Source organism: Mastigoproctus giganteus, chromosome 6, assembly GCF_048544385.1.
Source record: "Mastigoproctus giganteus isolate SK-2022 chromosome 6, ASM4854438v1, whole genome shotgun sequence".
In the NCBI taxonomy this organism is placed as follows: Eukaryota; Metazoa; Arthropoda; class Arachnida; order Uropygi; family Thelyphonidae; genus Mastigoproctus; species Mastigoproctus giganteus.
In genome coordinates, this window is record NC_143580.1 from 152171221 (window position 1) to 152198988 (window position 27768).

General features: G+C 35.9%; 1 protein-coding gene across 1 annotated transcript in view; it reads left to right on the plus strand.

Annotated features, from left to right (window-relative positions):
- The window catches only part of Psn (presenilin), a 228676-nt gene extending 201814 nt beyond the window's left edge, over positions 1-26862 (plus strand). The window contains exons 9-10 of the mRNA XM_090376534.1: positions 12731-12843; positions 26551-26862. Of these exons, the coding sequence (XP_090232660.1) occupies positions 12731-12843; positions 26551-26706 (269 nt within the window). The 3' untranslated portion in view covers positions 26707-26862. The remainder of the gene's footprint in view (positions 1-12730; positions 12844-26550) is intronic.
- Positions 26863-27768: the final 906 nt, after the last annotated feature.

A 27768-nucleotide genomic window follows, 5' to 3' on the forward strand; every position in this document is an offset into this window, starting at 1 on the left:
GCATTGAATTTGCTTAATCCATTCAAGGCCTTAAACAGCTCAATCAGATTACCTCACAGGTGCCTAGTCTCCAGATGCTCCAAATTCTGAAGTGAAGCATCTTGATAAGACTACCCTTTCGTTCCCTTTGCCAATCTCATTGCCTTTCTCTACATCTGTTCCAGCAGATCTACATCCTTCCCGAAATGAGACCTCCAGACCTGTATGTAGTAGTCAAGATGTGCCCTATTGCCTAATACAACAGGATAATCACTTCCTTGTCTCTTCCAGCAAAGTTCCTGTATATCATAGACAAAACCCCAGGAGCTGTCCTGGCAGCCCACCTACTTTGCTCAGAGAACTTCATATCTAACTGCACAATCACCCCCCCCCCCTGTTTTTTTTTTCATTTTCGACTACCATGAGTACTACACCATTGATACATTAATCTGGAATTTCTGCTACCCATATTCAGTAACATTGCATTTATCAATGTTAAACTTCAGCTGCTATTTCTCAGCACATCTGTTTAATTTTTTTAGATCTTGTTGCAGCACCTTACCCTGATTACTGTCATTAACCACCAAATATCATTAATAAATATATTAAAACAACAATGGGTTGGGTGCCTCCTTAGCCAGGTGGGCAGGAGCAGCAGTGCGTAGCACACGCTTCTTGATTCGACCGGGGTTCGAGCCCGTGACCACCAAATACGGAGGATGCGGAAAGATCAGGAAACGACCACTGCATATCCCCTGAGCAATATGGCCTTAGTTGCTAATGCTCCTAAAAAAAAAAACCAAATAACAAATAACAATGGGCTGGCTTAGCACTGAACCCTGTGGGTCTCCAATAACAATGGTAGTCCGTGGAGGGCAGTGTCCATTAATAACCATTCTGTCTTCTCCCACTGTGGCATTAAGGGCAACCCAAGTAATGGGACACTTAGATCTAGTAACAGATTTAAGATATTTTTTATTTTTAAGATAGTTTCCTTTGTTCAAGGTGATTTTCCCCTCCAAAACTGGGTAACCCCATTACTTCAGTTATAACAGGTCTAATGTGGGAATAGACACATCAAATTATTTCTCCCAACGGAAGAAACAATATAATATGGACAATATGACTGAAAAGGACTTTTAAATATGGACAAAAAAATGCAGAAACCAGGAAACAACCCTAACTTAAATATAGGGGATATCCCAGACTCAGATATCAGAGTTTTAAGGGGGCAAACCCTCCAACAATAATGAGGAAATAAATAACAGACATTGAAGCATGTCCCTCAGGCCCCCTTGGTATGAAAAGGGCCAAAAGAGGGAGAAATCAAACAGAAAATAAAGAGTAGAAAGATAAAGATAATAATGAAAATACAGAGAACAAAACAAGAAAAGGAAATAAGGTTTGAAACATCAACCAGATTCAAGACCCCATCAAACAAATTAAAGTTAAAAACTTTACTTAGAAGATTTCCTCCACAAGCAGACAAATAGAATAACATCTGCAACAAGACTACAGATAGTCAACTTCTGGACAGTCTTGGAGCAGGGAGTCACAGTTGAACACAGAAAACAGAGTTTTAAAAAACAAAGTGGAAACTGTGACAGAAGAAAAAAAAATAATTATAAAGAGATCAACACATTAAGTTATGCCCAAGGAGCAAGGGCAAATAAAACAGTGTCTACACAGCCAAAAGAGGTTAGCAAGTATTCAATGTTTGTCATATTCAGTGTTTTATGTCTAGCTGGGTGGGGGAATATCCCCAGTTTCAGTCTGAATAATACTGTCTAGGATGTTATTTACAGAATCTGTCCAACACAGGGTTTGGGTTCCATCTGGTTTGTCAGTAGAGTCTAAGACATCTCCTCTTGGCAGCTTGTTGGTCACTGTTCTGTAGACCACTCCCCAAGGGTTATTGTTTCCAGTAGCTCCCAACAAGTGCCTCCAGCATTCCTTTTTCTTATCTCTTATGAGGGCTGTATACTGATTCCTTAGATTTCTATAAGAATCTCTCAGTGCATCCACCTCATTTTGTGGCCAAGAAGTTCTGGCTCTGAAAATTTCTCCTCACCCAGTGCACCCTTCTCCTGAGTGTAGTCAGTTCAGAGCTCCACTACGAGTGCCCTGAACTGACTACTGAAATTCATCTATTACTGGAGATCAAAATTGAGAGTAGGAGTGTGTTATAGGCCTAATGACTCTGATGAGTATAATAAAAAAAAACTTTACAGGGAAATAGAGTGGGCCAGTAAATCAGAGTCTTATAATGGGGGAATTTCCCGGATATTGACTGGAATTTATGGGTTGGTCACTCACACACTAGCAAGGCTTTTGTGGATTTATTGGATGGTTGTTTTCTATATAAGCATGTTCAGGAGGCAACTAGAGGAAGTAATACTCTGATCTGATTATCAATAGTGATTCTTCATGCATTAAGAATCTGCAGATAAAGGAATGACTAGGTGGCAGTTATCACAGTGTGCTGAAGTGGGGTTTACTCAAAGAGGTAACTACCATCAGGGGTAAAGGGAAGGGTTTTTGTTTTTGTAAAGGTGACTACAGTAATCTCAGGCAGTTGTTGAATTCTTTACATTGGGATCAACTGATGATGTTAAAAACAGTGAATTCTAAATGGGAGGCCTTCGGGGAATTAATCTTGAAGCTGCTAGGCTTTTCATACCAACTAAGAAATATTGTTCAAGGTTTAGGCCTAAATGGATGTCAGATGAACTAATGAGACATGTGGCAGAGAAGAAAAATGCATGGGATACATATAAATTAATGGGTGACATTGAAGCCTATGATAGATATAGGCTGGTCTTTAACCAAGTCACAAAGGAGATTAGGCAAGCAAAGGCAGATTATGAGAAATATTTGGCAAAGGATGCAAAGAAAAACAGCAAAGAGTTCTTTACCTATATAAACTCTAGAAGGAAAGGGATGAATCAGATTGGTCCACTGGATATTGATGGTTCAACTGTTGATGATCCTGCTCAGGTGGATAACAAGTTAATGAGTATTTTGCATCTACATTCACACATGAGGAGTTATTCAGGGAGGGGAAGGCCAGAGGTGAATTAAACTCTGGCAGTGAACTAGATGATTTTGTAATAACTGAGAGGAAAATGAAGGAGAAATTGTTGAAGATAAACATAAAACAGGATCTGCTGGGTGGATGGGATCTATCCATTTATATTAAAGGAAGTAAGCAAACCCTTAGCCATAATTATGAGAGCTTTCTTGGACTCGGGGAAGGTACCCATGGACTGGATATGTGAAAATGTGACTCCATTTCTCAAAGGAGGATCAAAGGGCAACACAAGTAATTATAGACCTGTTAGTTTAACTTCTGTTCCAGGGAAATTAATGGAGGCACTGGTTAAAGAAGCACTGCAGGATCATCTAGACAAGACTTCAGTTATAGCTCGGACACAGCATGGTTTTGTTAAGGGGAAGACCAATTTGATTGGATACTATGATGTGGTCACAAAGGAACTGGATGTTTAGTATCATATATTTGGATCTTAGAAAGGCTTTTGATACTGTTGCACATGGAAGACTGCACAACAAATTGGAGCAGTGTGGCATTGGAGGCAAATTGCTGCTATGGATAAAGGGATGGTTGAGTGGGAGAAGACAGAGTGGTAATCAATGGACACTGCTCTTAATGGACTAATGTTATTAGTGGAGTCCCTTGGGCTTCAGTGTTGGGTCCATTGTTGTTTTCTACATTTATAAATGATATTGATGATGGTATATCAGGCTTAAAGTCCAAGTTTGCAGACAATACTAAGGTTGGCAGGGTTGTTAAGGACACAAATGACAGTATGCTGCTGCAACAGGATCTATAAAAGTTGAGCAGATGGGCTGAGAGGTGGCAAATGAAGTTTAATATTGACAAATGTAAAGTACTACATATGGGAAGCAGAACCCCAGAGTAACGTATCAACTCTGTGGTACTACGTTCTGTGAATGAAAAGGACCTGGGGGTAATTGTGCAGGTAGATATGAAGTTTTCTGAGCAGTGCAGATGGTCTACAAGAGTAGCTCATGGTGTCTTGTCAATAATATACAGGAATTTTTCTAGCAAGGATAAGGAGGTGATTCTTCCCTTATCAATGGTCAGGCCATACCTTGAGTTGGAATAAGTAGAGAAGGGCAACAAGATTAGTGAATGGAACGAAGGGTTACTCTTATGAAGGAAGGCTTAAGTTTTGCAGATTACAGTGTCTGCAGACTAGGCACCTGCTAGGTGATCTGATTGAGGTGTATAAAGCCTTGAATGGTTTGAGCATTCTCAATGCTGATGGGATTCTTTCTCTTGCTAAGAATAGGCATAAATTCAAATTGAGGAAAGACAGTTTTAGGAAAGATGTGCAGAAGTTTGTCTTTAGCCAGTGGGTAGTTGATTGGTGAAGAGACTTCCATCTTTCATTATGGAAGTTAATAGCCTAAATAAATTTAAGGCTAAGCTGGACAGGTATTTGGAACGAACAGAGGTGAAATGGGAGCAGTTTTTTTTTTTTTTTTTTTGGCTGATGCTGCATAAGCTTGCTTTCATGCCTCTGCTAATGACAATGCCAATATTGACAATGCCTCTGTTTACTATACAAGACATAGAAATAAAGAAGAATTTACCTCGATGCTTTTTTGTAGAATGTTTCACTACAACACCCTCCTAATTCAATCAGATGTAAAATTATTACTCAATGGTTTCCTTCCTTCACAGACATATGAATGGTCTGATGTATCCACAATCGCCAGTCAAGACCTCCCAACCTGACCACCAACACATCAAACCACCACCACATAACCTTGAGGATCAGAAAACATCTTGTCTAATAATAAAATAATTAAAATCATTAAAATGATTGCAGTTTATAAAAGTTAATCTTTAAATTAGTTAAAATAATTGAACCCAATTTTGAATAACTTCTCTTCCTAAAGTGGACCAGGGCTTTTCGACAGTCTGTCTTGGTCACAGGATAGAAGTAACGTATATATTAATACAAATGTAGAACTCATTGGGCATTATTTATCATAAGACTTGGAAATAGCACTATCTAAAACCAAAAAGAATAAATGCTCAGGTTTTGAACTCTCAGAGGTTGAGATTATCAAAAAATTAGCAGAAATAGCACTAGACAAATTAATAGCACTATATAATAACTGTATGACAGAAGGTACATTCCCAAAAATATGGAAAAAAGCTGTTAAGATTAATTATCAAAAACCCTGAGAAAACCCTTTACTTATCCCAAATCATATAGACCAGGGGTCGCCAAACTTTTTTCACGATGGGCCAGATAACCAAGAGATTGACGAGCGCGGGCCGTATAATCATTTTGTTCAATATGCACAATTCAGTAAGATAACAAATATATTTATTTACAATACACAAAATATGTAAAAATAAAGAATATATAGAAAAATAAAGATAACAAATATATTTATTTATCAAAAACTTATCAAGGAAGGTGACATTAGGAATAAGATAAGCAGAAAAGATTAATGTGATTTATGGATTTATTTCAGTTTTGAAAATGCTTGCTCACAGACATAAGTTGTACCGAACATTGATGCCATACCAGAGGCAAATTTCTTTAATTTTGAAAACTCGTTATCAGATAAGCAGCGATTAAAATTCTACAAGATTTCCTTCTTTGTGTTTCTCTTTCAATAGGTCATTTGCTTGTAAATCAATGATCTCTAACTGTAGTTCGACTGACACGTCATCAACGTTACAATGAAACAGATTTTGAAACAAAAGAATATCACTCTCAATTCTGTCGAGGTCTGAAAATCTTTCCAAAAAATGCTTTTTTAAGTCATTAATAATTTTCTTTGGAAACTCGAGATTGATATCTTCTCCGATTTCAGCAAGAAACACTGAAAACTTTGAAACACTGAAAATGAGAGAAATCTCCTCTTTCTAGTTGTGCTTCAAAAAGTAATAGCTTTCTTCGAAATCCTTTAATGATTTGGTAAAGGTCACAGATAAAGTTGTCCTTTCCTTGAAGTTTTAAATTCAATTCATTCATGTGAGATGTTATGTCAACCAAAAATGACAATTTTGATAGCCAGGTAGGATCTGATAGAAGTGTATTTATTATATTTCCGTATAAATAATTACAATATATTTTAGAAATTTTGATCATTTGTAGCACAGTGCGGGGCAGGCCGGATGAACAGACTACGCAGGCTGGATCTGGCCCACGGGCCGTAGTTTGGTGACCCCTGATATAGCCCTACCAATAGCCCTATCAGGACTACCCTGCCATGTGTAGGAACCTGGGACCCCAAACCAAATAACCATGTAGGGGAGGGAGATGTACAGGCAGCCAAGGAAGCAGATTAGCTTAAAAATATTAGTAAGCTAGTAGGGGATGAAGGAAAGAGAGAAAGTGAATGAGTGTTCTGATGAATGGGCATGAGCGAAAAGCAAATGTAATTGGCCAAAAGAATACAAAGTTAATAATAACTTGCATTACTTTATATATACTAACAACACAAACACTAGCACTGCATTCTCCCCAGGCCTGCAAAAACTTGCAGTTAGGCCTACACCACAACTGAAGAAACAGAAATAAGTTGAGTTGCCCAGAGAGTGCAGTGCAGAAAGCAAGAGTCGAACAAATGAAATTAAAGCCAGAAGAATTTAGCCTTGATGTAACTACCATCAAGGCTAAAGGAAAGGGCTTTTGCTTTCGTAAGGTGAATACAGAGGTCCCAGACAGTTTTTAAATTCTGTACAGTGGGATCAACTGATGATGTTACCAACAGTGAATTCTAAATGGGAAGCTACTAGGCTTTTCATTCCAACTAAGAAATACTGTTCAAGGTTTAGTCCTAAATGGAGGTTAGATGAATTGAGGCTCGTGGCAGAAAAGAAGAATTTATGGGATGCATATCAGGCGATACAGAAATCTATGGCAGGTATAAACTAATCTATAATCAAGTCACAAAGGAGGTTAGGCAGGCAAAGGCAGATTATGAGAAATCTTTGGCAAAGGATGCAGAGGAAAAACGTCAAGGAATTCTTTACTTATGTAAACTCTAGAAGGAAAGGGATGAATCAAATTGGACCACTTAACATACATGTGTTGACTATTGATGATCATGCTCAGGTAGCTGATAAACTGAATGAGTATTTTGCATCTACATTCACGCATGAGGAGTTATTCAATGAGCGGAGTTCCAGAAGTTTATCAAATGCTAACAGGGAGCTAAGTGATTTTGTAATAACTGAGAGCAAAGTGGAGGAGAAATTGTTGAAGTTAAACATAAGAAAGGCACCTGGGGTGGATGGAATCTATCCGGTTATATTAAAGGGGGCAGCAAAGGAAGTAAGAAACCCTTAGCCATAATTATGAGAGCTTCCTTGGACTCATGGTAGGTACCCATGGACTGGATGTGACCCCAATTCACAAAGGAGGATCAAAGGGTGACACAAGTAATTATAGACCTGGTAGTTTAACATCTGTTCCAGCGAAATGAATGGAGGTACTGGTTAAAGAAGCACTACCAGGATCATCTAGACAAGACTTCAGTTCAGAAACATAATGGATTTGTTAATGGGAAATCTTGTCTGGCCAATTTGATTGGATACTATGATGCAGTCACTAAGGCACTGGATGCAAAGAATAATTTTGATATCATATACTTGGATCTTAGGAAGGCTTTTGATACTGTTGCACATGGAAGACTGCTGTACAAATTGAAGCAGTGTGGTATTAAGGGCAAGTTGCTGTTATGGATAAAGGGATGGTTGAGTGGGAGAAGACAGAGAGTGGTAATCAATGGATACTGCTCTTCGTGGACTAATGTTATTAGTGGAGTCTCCCAGGGTTCAGTGTTTGGTCCATTGTTGTTTTCTATATTTATTGCTGAAGATATATCAGGTTTAAAATGTCTAAGTTTGCAGACAGTACAAAGATTGGCAGTGTTGTTAATGAACTGAAGTTTAAAATTGACAAATATAAAGTACTACATATCAGTAGCAGTAACCCCAGAGTAACATATCAATTGTGTGGTACTACACTCAAGGTGGTAGAGAATGAAAATGACCTGGGGATAATTATGCAGTTAGATATGAAATTTTCTGAGCAGTGCAGACTGTCTACAAGAGTAGCTTTATGGTGTTTTGTCAATGATATACAGGAATTTTTATAGCTTGAATAAGGAGGTGATTACCCCCTTGTATAAGGCACTGGTCAGGCTACACCCTTGTACTGTATACAGGTCTGTAGGCCTTATTTTAGGAAGCATGTAGAGCTGTTGGAACAAGGAGTTGCTCTTACGAATGAAAGCTTAAGTTTTGCAAATTACAGTATCTGGAGACTTGGCACCTGTGAGGTGATCTGATTGAGGTGTATAAGGCTTGAATGGTTTGAGCAAACTCAATGCTGATGGGATTTTTCCTCTTGCCCAGATTAATTACCTGAGGGGACATAAATTCAAGTTGAAGTTGTAGGATAGATGTGTGAAAATTTGCCTTTGGCCAGCAGGTGGTTGACAGCTTAAATAAATTCAAGACAGAACTAGACAAACATTTCAAGTTAATGGATGGGTGAAATGAAAAGGCTTTAATATATTTTTTTTATTATAATTTTTTTGGCTGATGCTGTATAAGGTTGCTTTCTTGCATCATATGCCTCTACTAATGGTAATGCTAATAAAATCAAACGTGGTTTGCAAAAGACTCCTTTTCCAACTAAAAGTAGAAGACAAAAAAAAGGGCATCCATAAAGGATGAATTCTGCAATGTAATCCTTTAGTTTCTCTTATTCTGTATTTAAGCCATGAAAAGAAGCATAGAAAAGTAGCCAGATGTGTATGGCCACTTCTTTATATTCTAAATTCCTAATTGCCAGTGAATAAATGTTAAGTCCAACAGCACCATTAGACATCCCTGATGGAGTTGAAAAATCCATCTTAAATTTTTTATATCCTTAAAAATTTTCTCTTTATATTTTAATATTATGTTTTATGATACATACAATACTTTCTCTGTAACTTTAAAATATTATAATTGCAACAGCAGTCAATCCTTTTTCTTGTTTAATTTTATAATCTAAGTAGCAAAAATAACTGAGTTTCATATTTAAGCATATAACACTGTTATATGCTTAAGCTATATAACACTATTACATACAAATATTTCTCATCGAAAATTTTTAGGGCTTCTTTTATTACTACCCCTTAAATATTGAATTATATGTTTATAGTTACAGTAGTTAATTTTTTATAAATAGTTAAACTGAATATTTTTATAACTTTTCCACTCTTCTAATCACCTTTTAAGAAAATAAGCAACACACTGCACTAATTGAGAGAGAGGGGGGGGAAAGTGGGAAAGTTTGTTATTTCAGTGCCTCATAAAACATGCAGCTTTCATAGTTTTATGTCTTCTAATCCCCCACCCCCACAAGCAATCTCCATTGTTGTTTGAAGCAGTGAGTATCATTGATTATCTGCTCTACAGCAGAAAACAGTCCAAAGCCTCTTCATAAAAAGTTACACAAGTGAGAGTATGGAAATCTACTCAGAGGACTTTTGATTACAGCTCTGATTGCAGTTGCTGAATTTAAATGAAATTTATTGCTACTGACTTGTTTGGAATTTCTTTAAAGATACTTGAAAGTACAGTCATCCCTCGATTTGCACATTTTTTTATTGTGCGGTCAGGTATTTACTACCAAAATTTTAGAGTGCTCAGTGAGTTTTGCTACCTGCACGATTTTTGTTTACGAAACTTGAAAAATAAGAATGGAGCAGATTTTGAAACTTTATTTATGTTTTTTACATGATTGAAGATTTCATTGAAGGAGAAGCACATTTCACCATAATAGCATAAAATCCCACAGAATTCCAACTATCGGTGTTATCGCAAATGCAATAAGATCAAGTATATTACCCATTTATGATGGATTGCACTAACAGAAAAGCCCAATAAACCAGTAGGTGCAAATTATTTTTATGGTTGTGACCTCCAGAAATGTGCTTTAGAAAAATATTACAAAGGCGTTCAAAACTGATTCTCATACCCAAACATAGCAATAAAATGGTGGTGTGTTTGTCTGGTTATTTTTGAAACAACTTCCTCACTTGGGAACCCCCTTCATCAGTAGGTTCAGACAGGATCTTTTTCTGATTTGCATAACATAGTGTTTTAATCGGTAAGCATTCTTTTGCTGATTTAATATTTCTTGTCTATATAAAGTGTGCGTTTAATTAGTGCCTAAAATGAAGAAAGCTAGAGCAAAAAAATTTTTTAATTTAGCTGAAAAATTAAAAATCATTAAGGATTTAGAAAATGACAAAAAATGTTGTAACATTGACCAAGAAATACAGCATAAATATATCTAGCATTCAACGAATTAGGGAAAATGCTGAGAAAATTAAAAATTCAGTTATCTGTTCCTATCATTGGCTGCAAAAAGCACCACAAAAGTGAGAAAACTGAAAAAATTACTTTCTTTCTGGATAGAAGATCTTAACCAAAAAAAGAATGCCTCTTAGTTCAGATATTATTTGTGCCAAAGCTCTGAAAATTTTTAATCGCTTACAAGAGGAAGCTGGTCCATCCAATGCAGATATTTTTCAGGCCAGCGTTTTTCAAGGGTTGGTTTGAAAATTTTAAAAAATTTCAGTCTTCACAATCTAAAATTAATGGACAAAGCAGCCAGTGCAGATACGGAAGCTGCTTCTTCGTATCCAAAAACTTTAAAGGGTGTTATTGCGGCTGAGGGCTATCTAGTAAGTCAAGTATTTAATGCTCATGAGACCGGCATGGCATATTTTGGAAGTATATGCCAAGCTGAACATTCATTTGAAAAGAAGTGAAAACTGCCCCAGGTTTCAAAGCTGCAAAAGATAGGTTAACACTTTTGTTATGTGGCAATGCAGAGGACAACTTTAAGTGTAAACTGTTTTTAATTTATACATCAGAATATCCTTGTGCTTTTAAAAACATATCAAAAAGCTCCTTACCAGTTCACTGGAAATCGAGCAAAAAGCCTGCATGACAGCTAAAATATTCAAGGGTTGGTTTTTAAATTGCTTTTGTGTCGAAACAAAAAGATATTGCCTGAAGAATAACATAGCATTCAAAATCTTGCTCATTCTTGATAATGCACCCAGTCATCCTGCACATTTGTCTGATCTGCACACGGCGCCTCCGTAGCCAGGTGGGAAGGAGCAGCAGTGCATAGCACACGCTTCTTGATTAGACCGGGGTTCGAGCCCGTCACCACCAAATACGGAGGATGCAGAAAGGTTAAGGAATGACCACCGCATATCCTGGAGCAATATGGCCTTAGTTGCTAATGCTCCTAAAAACCAAACAACAACAACAACTGATCTGAACCCAAATGTGAAAGTTATCTTTCTTCCACCGAATACAAGTTCGTTAATTCAACCGATGGACCAAGGTATTATAGCTACCTTTATACTTTATTACCTAAGAAGATCTCTTTTACAATTGGTAGAAGCTACTGTGATGGAATAGGCAGTCTTTTAATTCAAGATTATTGGCAGAATTGTAACATTCTTGATGCTGTAAAAAATATTGAATTCACATGGGGTTGAAGTTAAGAACTCAACAATGAATGCCATGTGGAAAAGCTGTGGCCACAAAGCTGCACTAAAGAAGCCATGCTTGAAATTCCGGAGATAGTTGAGATTGTGAGAATTGGTGACACGATTAGCGGAGAGGGATTTGAAGAACTGAAACCAGCAAATACCACATAAGTCCTTGAATCTCTTAGAGAACAATTATCAGTGGACGATATTTTTTTGCAATGTGAAGAAGATAACAAAAATGATAAAAACAAAGAAGATGCACACAAAAATTTGACCACGAAGAGACTGGCTGAATTTTTAAGACTTGCAAATCAGCTTAGTCAAGAAGCTCTGGATATGGATCAAAAAGTGCCAGATACTGTTACAAGTTTATCACAGGAAAACAGCGACGAAGAAGCAATGAATTTAGATTAAAAATCTAGGGGTAAGTTATTAGCAAGATTAATTTTATGGACATGTTTGTAATTTTTTTCTTACCGAATGAAGACAATTTTTTTTTCAATTTAATTTTTTTTGCACTTTTTTTTTGTGTACAGGTATGAAACCCTCATTGTGTCATATAAACTGTGTTTCGCATTGCGCGGATTTGGACTACACGGTGTTTTCCCAGAACATAACCCCCTTGCAAATCGAGGGATGACCCTGTATCAATATCAGAATTTATTTAAGCTGTCACTGATAAATTAAACTATCTGTAACAATAAATTTTATTTTTACCATTGCATCCTAAGCAGTGAAGTGATATCTCTCTGAAAAATGTGTATATGCATGTGAATGGGTCCCTGCCCATTCACATTGCATATACATGGCTCACTTCATGTCAAAAAAAAAAACATACAATAACCTCTCTTCTTTTTTTACCATATAGTTAATTTCTTGCAGTGCACTTGTATTATATATGCATCAATGTGTAGGTTTATGAATTTTGGTCATTGATGAAAAGATCTGAAGGGAATTAAATGTGCAGCTTCTCCCAACCTTTCATTGTGTAAAACAGAGTTAAATACATGGACTCATTATTACATTATATTTTTTTTTGTAATGTATACCTCCTCCACCATATTATAGCAGGTCTAGTATATGAAAATAAATAATCTTTTATCAAAGCAATTTAGAAGTTCATAAAATTTGTTGCCAGTAAAATTATTTTATTTTTACTTATTTTAAGGAGGAGTTAAGCTTGGTCTGGGTGATTTTATCTTCTACAGTGTACTTGTTGGTAAAGCTTCCTCATATGGTGATTGGAATACGACAATAGCCTGTTTCGTTGCAATTCTCATTGTGAGTGTTTTATATTTAAAACTTTGAATATTTAATTTTTCCTGTGAAATAAATTAACCGTACTGAGTGCTAACTTGTTCTAGGTATTTGGCAGCCAGCAGCAGACTTCAACTGCCGTATGTAATAATATAGTCTTAACCCTCTAGCTGGCATGTTGATATATTTGATACACACAGGCAGCAAAACTTATGAATTTAAACATCTATCAGAATCACATTAGTGTGGATTTTAGTATTCCTCCAATAGGATTTTCACTTTTGAATCTCCATATTTTTTTTAATTGGAAAATTTTACCTGTAAAAAAATTCTCTACAGTACCTTGTATGTCAAAAATCATTATTCCTATGGAAACTTAACATTGATTTTCAGATTTTTTTTTTTTTTTCTCAGCTCATGACCCCAATTTTTTGACTGTACGGTAAGAAATATAAGTTAGTTAAGAAATATTTTTTTTGGATAACAAGATTGTTTCTAATGTTTTTTAATCTTATTATACAATATGCTGTCAGAATTAAGAATAAAATTTTTAAAGTTTTTCCATTTTAAATTATTTTACTTCATCAATCAGAATTTTGTCCAAAAAAATTCAAGAAATGTCTTTGAAAGAAAGACATTTCTTGTCTTTTTTGTTTTGGGAAAAAATGAATGCTTATTGGCAAAGTAAAGACATCCTACTTTTATGGTATTTCGCATGCCCTCAAGAGAGTTAATACTTACGATAGAACAACTTCCTTAACCACAAAGTGCTTAAAAAAACAACATCATTGAACAGCTAGTGTAAACAACATCATTGAACAGCTAGTGTTTGTTCAAAATAAGATACTACTGCCGACAGTCTGTTTTAGGACTTAGTCTCTCCTCATATAGTAGGTTGATACTTAGTTTAAAAGTAATGCTTCCTATAAAATTAATTAACCCCTTCCCAGAACATATTTTTCCTGAAAATGTAATGGATACACTTTTTTTATTTTACGGATTAAAAGTTTGCATCATGCGAATACTCATATAGTTTTTTTATAAATTTTTTAGTAGAAAATACATGGGAGTAATCAGTGCTTTTTTGTTAAAAAAATAGGTGCCGGTACTCATTCTTTGCTGTCAGGAAAAATTTAAAATTAAAATGACATGAAAAGTACAGTACTCTAAAAAAATATTTCATGGTATTGTTACTTTAGTAGTAATGTTTTTGGATTAAGAACAACAAATTAAGTATATTAACACAGTTTAATAAGCATAAATTTATTATTTAAGTAGAGTCAGTCCTCATATAACACGAATTCGATCATACACGATTTATAAATAGGGAAACGATACCGTATATAACATGAACCGAATTCGCTTATGCACGATTCGCCTTTGTGTTAACAAGAAATGGCAGTCAAACGTGGAATAACCCCAACTGAATGCAACACGATAGGAATGAAGAGAAGATTCTGAAAATATATTTGTTTTTTATATCAGTGAAAGGGAAACACATTTCACCATAATAACATAAAATTCCAGCTGTTGGTATTGTCACAAATACAATTAGATCGAGTTTACTACCAGTTTATAACAGATTCCACTAGCAGGGACGCAACTGGAAATTGTTTTTATTGTTTTATGGTAGTAACCCCCAGAAATGTGCTTTAGTAAAATGTGAAGTGTTCATAGTGTGTCTCTCTTCCTTCGGTGTTGTTTATTCAGTTGCTACACGCGCACAGCTTTGTTTATGTGTATCAAGCGTGCCTCCTCATTTTGTAATTGTGCTTTATTCCCTAAAAATGAGTAAAATACTTAAAAGGTGTGAAAAGGAAGCGTCCTTATGAAAACACTACAGATTCAGAGAGAAAAGGAAAAGCAATATCGATAAACAGAGGCGGACTGGGTCAAAAAATTCTTACCCAGGAAAATCTGTAGTGGCCTCATACTAGCGTTTATGGCCAAAATCACACCAGCATCCGACCCACCGTGGTTTCCCTGGTAAGACTTATGGCCAGTCCGCCTCTGTTGATAGAGAAAAAAATATGAAATTGTGAAACACTGAGCGAAATGGAAGATCATATGATATTGCACGTGCTACAGGCCTAAATGAGGCAACGCCAAGAATGCAGAGAAATGAAAATTTTCATAGCAGGAACAACTCAAAGTGTAATTAAAATCCATTAGATTAAGACACAAAGAATTGGAAGAGATGGAACGGCTGTCATCTGTTTGGATAGAAAATCAAACAAAAAACAAGTTTGCTTACGATAGAAGCAAAAGCATTAGCAGTATATTTTTTATTACGACTATTACGTAATAAAAAATATTACATAATAGTCGTAATATTTTTTATCGTGTTTGGTAATGTTTTGGTTACAAATGTGTGTTCAATCTTGGGTGGTCGGCACCTAACCCTATTTTTCCCACAGAGCCTGTTGTTTATATTACACTATTTTGCATTGCACAAGGGTTTCTAGGAATGCAACTATCGTGCTACATGAGGACTGACTGTATATAAAAAAAATAAGTAAAATGTGTAAAAAAAAAAAAAAAGTAAAAATAATTTCATAATAAAGTTTTTGTAGAATGTTCCAAATTTTTATTAAGTTCTCATCCGACACACTATGCCAGCTTATTTTCTTCTTCAAAAAGGCCTCTGAGGTTGGGAAAGTTCATATTCACGATATTACATTAATACACCAACCGTTGAGTTAAAATAATTTAATACTGTATATATACCAACAATACAGAGGATACTGTAACATAATCTATTTACAATAACTAATTGTGAATAAAGCCTGAAAATAAAATAAAATATATAAGGTTAAAAGCGTTGAAACTACTAAAACTATACAATTGGAGCTTTCGGGGGCGTTCGCCTCCTTTCTCAACAAGAAATAATGCTTACACAGCACATCCTTAAGTATCAGGTTCACGGCACACATGGTTGATCAGGCGCATGAACAAAAGTTCCTACACGTACCCCAGCTCGGGAACGTGGTAAACAGTTGATTGGGCGCATAGGTTCTGGGACCGCAAGTGGCTCGAGAGCTTGTGGATTTGCTCATCCGATAACAATACTATGAATAAGGATAGGGGTGTGTGGCTTCACCCCCTTTTTGAGGCTATAGTCCTCTCAAAAGATGAGCATTCTGTTTACCACGTTCCCGAGCTGCTTCCGGTTCTGGGGCACGTGTAGGAACTTTTGTTCATGCGCCTGATCAACCACGTGTGCCATGAATCTGATACTTAAGGATGTGCTGTGTAAGCACTATTTCTTGTTGAGAAAGGAGGCGGATGCCCCCGAAAGCTACAATTGTATAGTTTTAATAGTTTTAACACTTTTAACCTGATATATTTTATTTTATTTTCAGGCTTTATTCACAATCAGTTATTGTAAATAGATTATGTTACAGTATCCTCTGTATTGTTGGTATATATACAGTATTAAATTATTTTAACTCAACGGTTGGTGTATTAATGTAATATCATGAATAATTATTTTCTTCTGTTTGTGTCTGTTGCTGAATGACGTTTCCGAACAGCCAAGAATTGACATATTTTCTGGTTCGAAGTGTGTCATCGGTGGGCCTTCAATTTTAGGAAATAGTAGTGAAGAAATTGTTTTTGCCATCAACGAAGCTGTGCTTGGGCTGACAATCAGATTCATTTGTGAAAATCCTTGTTCACATTCATCGATGAAATTGGTATCGTACTCAGAGCATTCATCAAATGCTTCAAATCTTCCGAAACCATCTTATCAATTAGGTACCCCCAAAATCCACGAATTGTATCTATTTCATTTAACTGCAACCTAATTGACAATTTTCTAACTTCATTTTCACCAAATGCCACATTTCACATTTAGAAGGTTTAATACCTTTGTTGTCCTCATTTTCCTTCTCTCGTCATCGATATTGTCACTAGTTCTTTGAACTAGTTGTTAAATTTGAATTTTTTTTTTTGAAACTGTCCAAAATGTCGGTGCCATTTGGATATTCAGGTATTGTGACCATGTAAACAGAGATAGGGAAAATTTGCGGAAAAATGTGGATAGCGCAATTCCGCGAAACAACAGATGATTGTTTGTCTGGATAAATGAAAATCACTCTCTAGTTCTCGAACGGGGCACTTACAGTTGATTCACAGTAGTGTCCAGCCTACGGTCAGCGTGGAAAGTGAACTAAAACAGAATTTTAAATTTTGTTAATTTTCAAAAAATTCTCTTTAAACGTTTTGTTCAGTAAATGTAATTGTGTATTGTACTTAATAAAATTTACGAATATTTTCAATTTTTCTTTTACATGTAACAAGATATGGAAAATGTAACACTGATTTTTCTCGAATCGCTGAGTGTGACCCACGAAAGAAATCTAACTTTGAATTTTTTTTAATATGGCCCCTGTATGGGAAAATTGTATTTGTGTTTTTGTATGGGTGGTGACAAAAGTTCTGCCCAAAACTTAATGTAATTAAGGACTCCAAAGGTAGGAAATTTTAACAGAGGAGAATGCAATCAAAGGAAGGTGGAAAGAATACTGTGAGCAGCTCTTCTGAGCACCTGCTGGCACTAATGATCTGCCACTCTCTTTTCAAGAGTGTGATCGTGAACCAGTTCCGCTGAAGGAAGAAGTCGAAAAAGCCATCAGAGAACTAACGTGTGGCAAGAAAACTGGAATTTATGAAATCCCAGCGGAATTGATTAAAGCTACAGGTGTGAAGGGCACTAAATTTTTTCATAAAATGATTGTAAAAATTTGGGAAATGGGAACCGTGGCCATCAGATTGTAAGAAATCAATTTTCATCCCCTTGCCAAAAAAAAGGAGATCTGAAAATTTGCTCAAATTACAGGACTATTAGCCTAATTTCTCATCCTAGCAAGATTCTTCTTAAAATCATATTGAACAGAATCTCAAGAAAACTTGAAGAAGAAATGTCAGAAGAGCAAGCAGGTTTCAGAAGGGGTAGAGGAACCAGAGATCAGATCTTAAGCCTACAACTGATTATTGAAAAATGCAAAGAATTCAATGTTCCAGTCGTTTTGTGTTTTATAGATTATGATAAAGCATTTGATTGTGTTCAACATGAGAAACTATGGGAAACGATGACTATTATGCTTTTCCCAATCCACATAATTCAGCTGATTAAGCTACTGTACCAGGAACAGGAAGAAACATAGAACGAACATGGGAAACAGACTTTTTCACAATAGGTAATGGTGTCAGGCAGGGCTGTATTTTGTCACCTCACCTTTTTAATCTTTATGCCGAAGATATCATGTGTGAAGCTTTAGAAGATTTAGAGATTGGCATCAAAATTGGAGGCCTGAAGATAAACAACCTTCATTATGCACATGATACTGTGCTAATTTTTAATTCTAAGGATCATTTTAAAGAAACTCTGAGGAGAGTATGTGAAGCAAGAAAAAAGGATTGTTTCTGAATGTCTGTAAAACTAAAATTATGGTGATTGGTGATAATCTCGATTCCAGTAAAGTGAAAGTTAATGGGCAAGATATCGAAGAAGTTTACGAATTTGATTACAGAATAAATAAAAATAGTGACTGCTCAAGCGATGTAAAGAGACGACAGGCAATTGCTAAAACGTTGGTCACTGATCTGATAAAATTATGGAGAGCTCATGATCTGCCCCTAAAGGTGAAACTGAGAATCATTGATTCGTCAATTTTTCCAGTTGCCGCTTATGGATGTGAAGGATGGAATCTGAAAAGAGTTGACAGGAAGAAAATTGAGGCATTTGAAATGTGGTGTTACAGGAGAATTTTAACTCAACCTATTTATTTAATTCTGTTTTCCCCAGTAACGCAACATTGTTTCTCCAGTAACATTTGTGTTACATTACAGTAGGTTTTAACTGTGAGGTGGGCGTACAAGATCTTTTTGATATGATGATTTTTAGCTCTTTTACAATTTTCAACCATCATATCCATACAGCTGAAATTCATCCTACCTTCTAAGAAAATTGTTTGCTTTAATTTTTACTACAGAGATAAACTCTGCTGCCAGCTAATGTATGTGCTCTGCAAAAAAGAGAAAGAAAGAAAAATTAACTTTTTTTTTCTTTCTTTTTTTTTTTTTCTTTTTTTTTTTTTTTCTTTTTTGAATATTTCAAAAAAAATGAAAACCATATTATCATATTTTCTTGGATGTGTATTTCATCTGGTAATAAAACTTAAGGAATATTGTCTATTAACACTACCTGTGTAAAGAACTGGACTCAAACAGAAAAACCTTTGCATCTACTCATAACAAATTGTTTTGAAAAAAGAAAAAGATAACATGAGAGAATTTCTTGGAAATACAGTAAACCCCCACTATTCGCGGTTTCGCGTATTCGCGGTCACTGATTTAATATAAAATGAAACCTAAAAAAATGTGAATTTTAAAGCACCATGAACATTTTCCGCCATAAAAAAAACATGAGCGTGGCTAAAATTATCTTTCCCGGTCAAAACAGTGCTCTGTGGGTGGGGGAGAGGGGTGACAAAATCGCGAGCGTGGATGTTTCTCTCGCTAATCCTTGTTCGGTATGTGTTATGCGCCATGGAAGGTTTCGTCGTTTGTTTTTAATTTATATGCTTATAAATTTATCAATTTATAAATTGATATGCTTACAAAAGTGATAAATCTACCATTTTGCAGTGTAAAACAGACTTTTTCGAGTGTGTTAACGGAAGAAAGTGACTTTATTTGGACAAGTTCTTTCTAACCCATACAAAAATATGGATACAAATAACAAGGGAATGTGAATGTGAAATTTCAAAGAAGGTGATGAGATTGGCGAATAAAATTGAGTTATTAGACAAAATTTATAATGGTGAAAGCATCTTCTCAGTGGCAAAACATTATAAAATCAATGAGTCAACGGTACGATCGATCAAACAATCGGAAGAAAAAATCTGCCATAGTGTCCGTGAAAACACGCTAATTGCTCCAAAAATTTGCTCTGTAACTCGTGATGTTAAATTAGAAAAAATGGAAAAATCTTTAAATCTGCAGATAGAAGATCGAACTCAAAATAAAATTCCCTTAAGTTCACTCATCAATCGTGAAAAGGCAAAACACCTTTATCAACACTTTAGCGAAACTGGTGATAGCACCGGCGGGATAAGTGTTTTAGCTATAGCAAAGGTGCTGTATTGAAAGATTTGTTTGAAATTTCTAATAAATATTACATTTAATATTAAATTGTTTCTTATTTTCATTTCGATGCCTTATGCTTGCATTTCACTATGTACTGTCTATGTACATATAATACATACATACATAGACAAAATTTTAGACTAGTTTTATATATTTCATACTTTGGAACAGAACCCTTTATTACTATGGGAGCCATTACTCAGTATTCGCGTTTTCGGTATTCGCGGAATTTCTCAGGAACATAATCCCCTACTGTTCGCGGGGGTTTACTGTATATTTTTCTAGTAACAAAATCTCAAATAAAATTATCTATCAATAACTATATAAACTGCAAAAGTTGAATTAAATAGAATATTTTGCATTCCATACAACATTGCCCACCATCCACATTGTTTTAACATATTTCTCTGGCATCTGCTTGAAAAAACAAAATTTTTAGGAATATTCTCTGTTGTCAAGCTTGTTATAAACAGTTAAAATTGTATCAAAAACTTTGTATCCACCTTACAATTGTATATGAAAAAGACAACAAAAAATTTGCACTACTCAAAGAATTGTTGTTTGAAATTCTTATTGTTGCGACATCTTTCTTTGATAAGTATTTGACTTAAACTTATGGACATAAACATGGAGACTGCTAACATGCCCAGTGGAAGCAGGAGGGGACACTTAAGTTGATGGGACTTGACTAACACTTAGTCATACCTTGCCACTAATCTCAAATCAAATTGCAATAAAAAAATTTTTTTGCTTCTGCAGTAACATTAGCATATTAATGTAAATAATAATAAAAAAAAAAAAAAAGTTATATTCAGGACTGTTATCGCATGAATAAGCTTCTTTACATAAAGAGAACAGTAGTTGTCCAAGTAGTAAGTTCTACCATTTTTTTCCTCAGTACGTAACATTGTGCAAAAAACCATAATGTAAAATTGCTGTACCCATTTTTTTCCTCAGTACGTAACATTGTGCAAAAAACCATAATGTAAAATTGCTGTACCCATTTTTTTCCTCAGTACGTAACATTGTGCAAAAAACCATAATGTAAAATTGCTGTACCCATCTGATGGGAGAGGGGAATATTAACATATTTGCCACGGCTTGAGCTATGACTTTAATGAACCAAATTCAAAAATCACAGGATTGAATCAGTTTGGATTGTGGAGGGCAGAGACATTTTTAGGCTTTCTTCTCACTATGGGTGAATTAATGAAGGTATGATGGAACTTTGCTTGACTAAAATATCCAATTCTTCTTCCATCAATTGGAAGAAAATGTTTCTTAAAACAAGGTGGTTTCTCATCCGCTTGGATGAGAAACCAGCTGACCTTAAGAATATGCATATGCATCAACCAGATTACAGCAAGATGAGGTTATGCATTTCCTTTCTTAATACTGCAGAGCAGACAGAGCATATAGTCCAGAAGCTGTGAAACTCATTGCAGACTTTCAAAAAAACTACTCATTCCAATATCAGAAATAGCAAATAAAGCACTATGGTTTTAGAAGCCACTCCCTGGCTGTCTGCATTAATAAAATTAATAAATTTATAACAAGTCTTCATCGGAAAGTTCTTTCATTCTCCTTTACACTAGTATTTTCCTCTCATGTTTCTTGTAGGAATGTGGGGGTAGAGTCTTGCATTGATTAAGTGCCTACAATGTGGGTTAGATTGTCAGTAATTTTTCAGTTAACGGGTCAGGTGCAGTTCCTGCTTTTGAACGTAAATAATTTAATATGCCAGTGCCAAACTATTTTATAATTTAATATATACTCATAAGTAACACTTACAAAATCACCTGCCCATCTCCTCTAACAGTTTGTCGGATATGCTAAAGAAAGCCAACACAAGGACTACTGCAAACTTCAGGAAACTAACTGAGAAAACTGGTTTTCCGCCACCCCACTTTCTCCCTGCATTCTCAGTAAACAGACGGTGAGTGTTATCATTAGTGGCAGTAGAAGTCGAGGACATTATATTGATTGACACGTATGTGTGACGGACGATGTAATGTTTCTCTAATTTAGCCTTAAATTTATTTAAGTCATCAACTTCCACAACAAAAGATGGAAGTCTGTTCCAGCAATCAACTACCCGCTGGCTAAAGGAAAACTTCCACACATCTATTCTACAACTCTTTCCTCACTTTGAATCTATGCCTCCTCAGGTTCTTAATCTCAGCAAGTGGATGTATCCCATCAGCATTGAGCCTGCTCAAACCATTCAAGGCCTTGTACACCTCAGTCAGATCACCTCACAGGTGCCTAGTTTCCAGATGCTGCAACTTACAGAATTTAAGCTTCTCCTGGTAAGAGAACCCCTTTGTTCCTCTTACCAGTATTGTTGCCTTCTCTGTACTTGTTCTAGCAACTCTATATCCTTCCTAAAATGAGGCCTCCAGACCTGTATGCAGTACTCAAGGTCTGGCCTGATCATTGCCTCGTACAAAGGTGTAATCACCTTGTCTCTGCTAGAAAAATTCCTATATATCATTGACAAAACTCCATGATCTGCTCTGGCAGCCCATCTGCACTGCTCAGAGAACTTTATATCCTACTGTCAATTACCCCAGGTCTTTTTCATTCTCCACCTCCCTGAGTGTAGTAAAACACAGTTGGTACGTTTCGCTTGAGTTACTGCTACACATATGCAGTACTTTGCGTTTGTCAATATTAAACTTTAGTTGCCACTTCTCAGCCCATCTACCTAACTTTTCTAGATCCTGTTGCAGTAGCATACTGTCTTTACTATCATTAACAACCCTGCCAACCTTTGTATCATCGACATCACTAATAAATGCACAAAACAACAATGGGCCCAGCACCAAACCTTTGGGGGGGGGGGACTCCACTAATAACATTAGTCCATGTAGAGCAGTGTCCATTTATTACCACTCTCTGCTGTCTATCACTCAACCATCCCTTTATCCATTGCAGCAACTTGCCCTTAATGCTATACCACTCCAATTAGTACAGCAGTCTTCCGTGTGCAATAGTATGAAAAGCTTTCCTGAAATCCAAGTATATGATATCAAAATTATTTTTTGCATCCATTTCCTTTGTAACTACATCATAGTATCCAGTCAAATTGGTCAGACAAGACTTCCCCTTAATAAACCCATGTTGTGTCTGAACTATTATAGCAGTCTTGTCTAGGTGACCCTGCATCACTTCTTTAACCAGGGACTCCATTATTTTCCAGAATTAAACTAACAGGTCTATAATTATTTGTGCCACCCTTCGTGAATTGGGGATACATTTACACATCTCCAGTCCATGGGGAGTTCCCCTGAATCTAAGGATGCTCTAATAATTATGACTAAGGGTTTGCTAACTTTCCTCACTGCCCCCTTCAATATAACTGGATAGATTCCATCTGCCCCAGGTGCTTTTTTATGTTTAACTTCAACAATTTTTCCTCCACTCTACTCTCCATTATTACAAAATCATTTAGCTCCATGTTAGAGTTTAGTAAACTTCTGTCCTCCCCTTCTGTACAGAATTCCTCATGTGTGATTGTAGATGCAAATTACTCATTCAGTTTGTTAGTTATCTGAGCAGGATCATGAACGGTTGAACCACCAACATCAAGTGGACCAATTTGATTCATCCCCTTCCTTCTAGAGTTTACATAAATAAAGAAGTCTTTGTTGGTTTTTTTTTTGCATCCTTTGCCAAGGATTTCTTGTAATCAGCCTTCACTTTCCTTACCTCCTTTGACTTGATTACAGACTAGCTTATTACAGACTAGGTATAGGCTTTTGTGTCACCTGCTAATTTATATGCATCCTACACATTTTTCTTCTCTGTCACGAGCCTTATTAGTTCATTTGACATCCATTTAGGCCTAAATCCTGAACAGTATTTCTTAGTTGGTATGAAAAGTCTAGCAGCTTCAAGATTAATTCCTCGAAGGCCTCCCATTTAGAATTCACTGTTTTTAACATCATCAGTTGATCCCACTGTATAGAATTCAAAAACTGACTGAGACTACTGTAGTCACCTTTACAAAAACCCTTCTCTTTACCCTTGATGATAGCTACATCTTACAGTAAATCCCACATCAGTGGACTGTGATCACCTAGTGGTTCCTTTATCTGCAAATTCATAATGCATGAGTCATCACTGCTGATAATCAGATCAAGAGTATTATCCCCTCTGGTTGCTCCTCGAACATGTTGCTGCTGAAAGCAACACTCCAATAAATCCACAAAAGTCTTGCTAGCGTGTGAGTGACCAACTCACAAGTTTCAGTCAATAACTGCAAAGTTAAAATCCCCTATTACAAGACATTCTGATTTACTGGCCCCACTCTATTTCTCTGTGCAATTGTTTGTTATACTCATCAGAGTCATTAGGCCTATAACATACTCTTACTCTGATTTTCCTTTCCAAGTTTTAATGTCACACCAAATTGACTCAACATTGCACTGTCCACTCATGTCAGCTGGATGCACTTCCTTAGATTTTATGTTTCTTAACTAACAGCATAACTCCTCCTCCCTTCCTTGCATGTTTGTCCTTTCTGTACACATTGTACTCTCCAAATTCCAATTCTGCACTGCTTATATCTGTGTGACGTCGTGTATGATTAATATGCTCCATAATTGTTTATAACATACTTGCAGGAGGGTAATTATTCTCCTGATCTGATTTTTAATGTTGACGAGACCAGGCTTTTTTGGTAGAAATTGCCATCACAAGGTTTGGATGAGGTCTGCACCAGCTTTCAAGGCTGCAAAAGACAGGCTTATGCTTCTGCTGGGTGCAAATGTCTCTGGCACTTTAAAATTAAAACCAATGTTTTGTACATGTATGTGTGCATTCACAGACACCATATGCTGTCAAGGGCCTAAACAAAGCCATATTTCCAGTCTACTAGAAATGGAATAGGATGGCTTGGGTGACACAACAAATCTTCTTGGATTGGTACACAAACTATTTTTTCCATACTGTGCTCTGTTTTTGTCAAGAGAATGAGTTACCAGCCAAGGCTCTTCTTCTCTTGGAAAATGCCCCAGCCATCCTGCAAACCTTGCTGAAGTCGGAACAGTTCTGGATATCAATATTGTCTACATGCCACCAAGCACCACTTGAGTTTTGCAACCAGTTGATTAGAGGGTAATAGCAACCTTTACACCATTTCCATGAAAGTTTGGTGGAGGTGACACTCCACCAAACCTTCATGGAAATGGTGAGAGTTTTGGACAGGTCAGACAAAACTATCAAGGATTATTGGTTCTCATTTGACATTTTGAATGGCATTAATAACTTCAATGCAGCTTGGGAGGAAGTGTCAGTGAACTGTTTGAATGGAGTGTGGTGCAAACTTCTCCCACAATTTATGGACGACCTCACAGGATTTGAGCCAGTGGAGAACATTGTTGAAGACATCAGCATGCTGGTACAAGAGGTGTAATTGGACGAAGTCACAGTTGAAGATGTAACAGAGATGTTAGATAGCCATGGACAGCAGCTTTCCAATGAAGACTTGGAAGAATTGGATAAAGAAATAAGCCAACAGGAGGAGGAGGAGAAAGAAAAAGATGAAGAGCCTCCTTTAAAATCTATAAATAAAAGTGATCTACAGCACATTTTTTTAGCATGGAGACCCTCACCAATTAGCTCTATGGGATTGACCATGACTGGGAGCGAAGTAAGTGCAAAAGTGAAAAGGAGAATAATTGCATGCATTGGCCCTTATTCTGAGATTCTCAAAGAAAGAAAGAAAGAAAGAAAGAGGAAACCTCGACAGTCGACACTGCGTGCTTTCTTTAAAAAAAGGAAGATCCTCAACCAGGGACTTCATCATAGAAGTAAAATCTCTGCATTATTCCACTGTCAAAAGAGATCAGTGCAGGAGCCTTACAAAAACATTTGGCCTGTGCTTCAAACATATCAAAGTAAATATACAAAATTAATTTTTTTTTATTTAATTACATTTAGCTTAGTTAATTTATACTATATTGCATTTACTGAATTTATATTCATAAAAATATAAAGTATATAAATTTATATTTATATTCTTGTCAATGAATATGAATATAAATTTATATTCATTGACAAATTTTATATTCATAGCATTTATTTCAGAGCTTAAATATGATAATATTATATTACTTCTGTCAATTTTGAGAGGGGCCTGGAACGTAACTCATTGGCTTACCTTATATAATTAGAATCATTTTTACACCGATTTTTCTGCAACAGTTGCTTCAGGAACGGATGTTCCAACAGAAGCACTGCAAGGATCACATGCACCTCTGCTTGTGGATGTGGTTAATCTGTTAGTCTGTGTATCCTCTTCCCACCGAGCTAGCAGTATTATTAGGCTAACTCACCTAACACTGCCTCGATATCATCAGCAAATATTCTTACACTCCTTCTATTCAAGTGTATCCTATTCCTGTAAAAACAATTTTTACTGTTAACAGGCACAGACCAAGCTGAGAGAAACCCTACCGTAGAACCTTATACATTGACATCTTCATTCAACAAAAATTTTGTTTTTATATAGTCATACTCATGAAAAATTTCTATAGATTGTAAAATGTTTATTACATTTTATTTTCTTTATAGGGCCTTTGTTTGACACTGCTTCTTCTGGCTATATTCAAGAAGGCTTTACCAGCTCTCCCTATATCAATTACATTTGGATTAATATTCTACTTTACTACAAGTTCATTAGTTCAGCCCTTTTCAGACAGCTTAGCCAGTGAACAGGTGTATATTTAACAACAGTTGCTTATTAACACGAATGCTTATTAATATGTGATTTCGAAAAATGTCCCATTATTAACTCATGTATATGATGTTTCATTGTCATTCATTTCCAATTAATTGTATGTTTTATAGTCTACAAAAAATTAGAACTACAATATTTTTATTTTGTCAGAGTCCCTTTTTTTTTTTTAACTTATGTTAAATTTAGAATTACTTGAAGTTTCTACAGCATATCGATAAAAGTTGATTTTTATGCTTTATTTGAAGACATAAACATCAACAAATTTTTATATTACATTGCCTTCACTAAAAGACAGAGACACATTTATATTTTTGTATTTAGTTGTGAAATTTCTGGCCTTTCTCTATTGATAAAATTTTACAGCTATGCAGTTCAACACTGGAAGGCATTTGGAGGGAGGGGGACTTAGCAATTATTTAATTTTAAGTTACTTCCCTTCCTTTTAGTCCTACCAAGATGAGCATTATGCTCATTATTGCTACTGTATATGGTTCATGACGTCCTACTATCCATTTTTACCTATTTAAAGTTATTACAGACTCCATATTCATGCATTGCTACTCTACTAAGATAAAACTTCATAACAGACAAATACACAATATATACTCATCATGTTTATACATATTCAGTGCAGAATATGTATAAACATGTATACTCATGTTTATACATATTCTTCACTGAATGTGTAAAGGATATGTCTCTGTGGGCTTCCAGGAATAGTCAGAAATAAAGAATACCTATATTATATACTCTTCAAGCAAAGGTTGGTTAGATGAAACAACATATTCCTAGTAATCCCATCTCCCAAAGAACTGATTGATTTTATGAGAGAGTTATGTACAACTAGATTTGTCCATATGCATTTTTCAATAGATTAGTTACCTAAGTTAGTTCTAGCTCTCAGAGTCAAGATGCTTTGGTCATGCAAAGTGGAGAAGGATCACCAGCAGCTGTCAATCTAACGATAATCCGTGCATTCATTAGTGGTGCAACCTGGTGGTTTGTGTAGGGACATGCTATATTTACTTGAAAATCCATTTTATATGTGTATT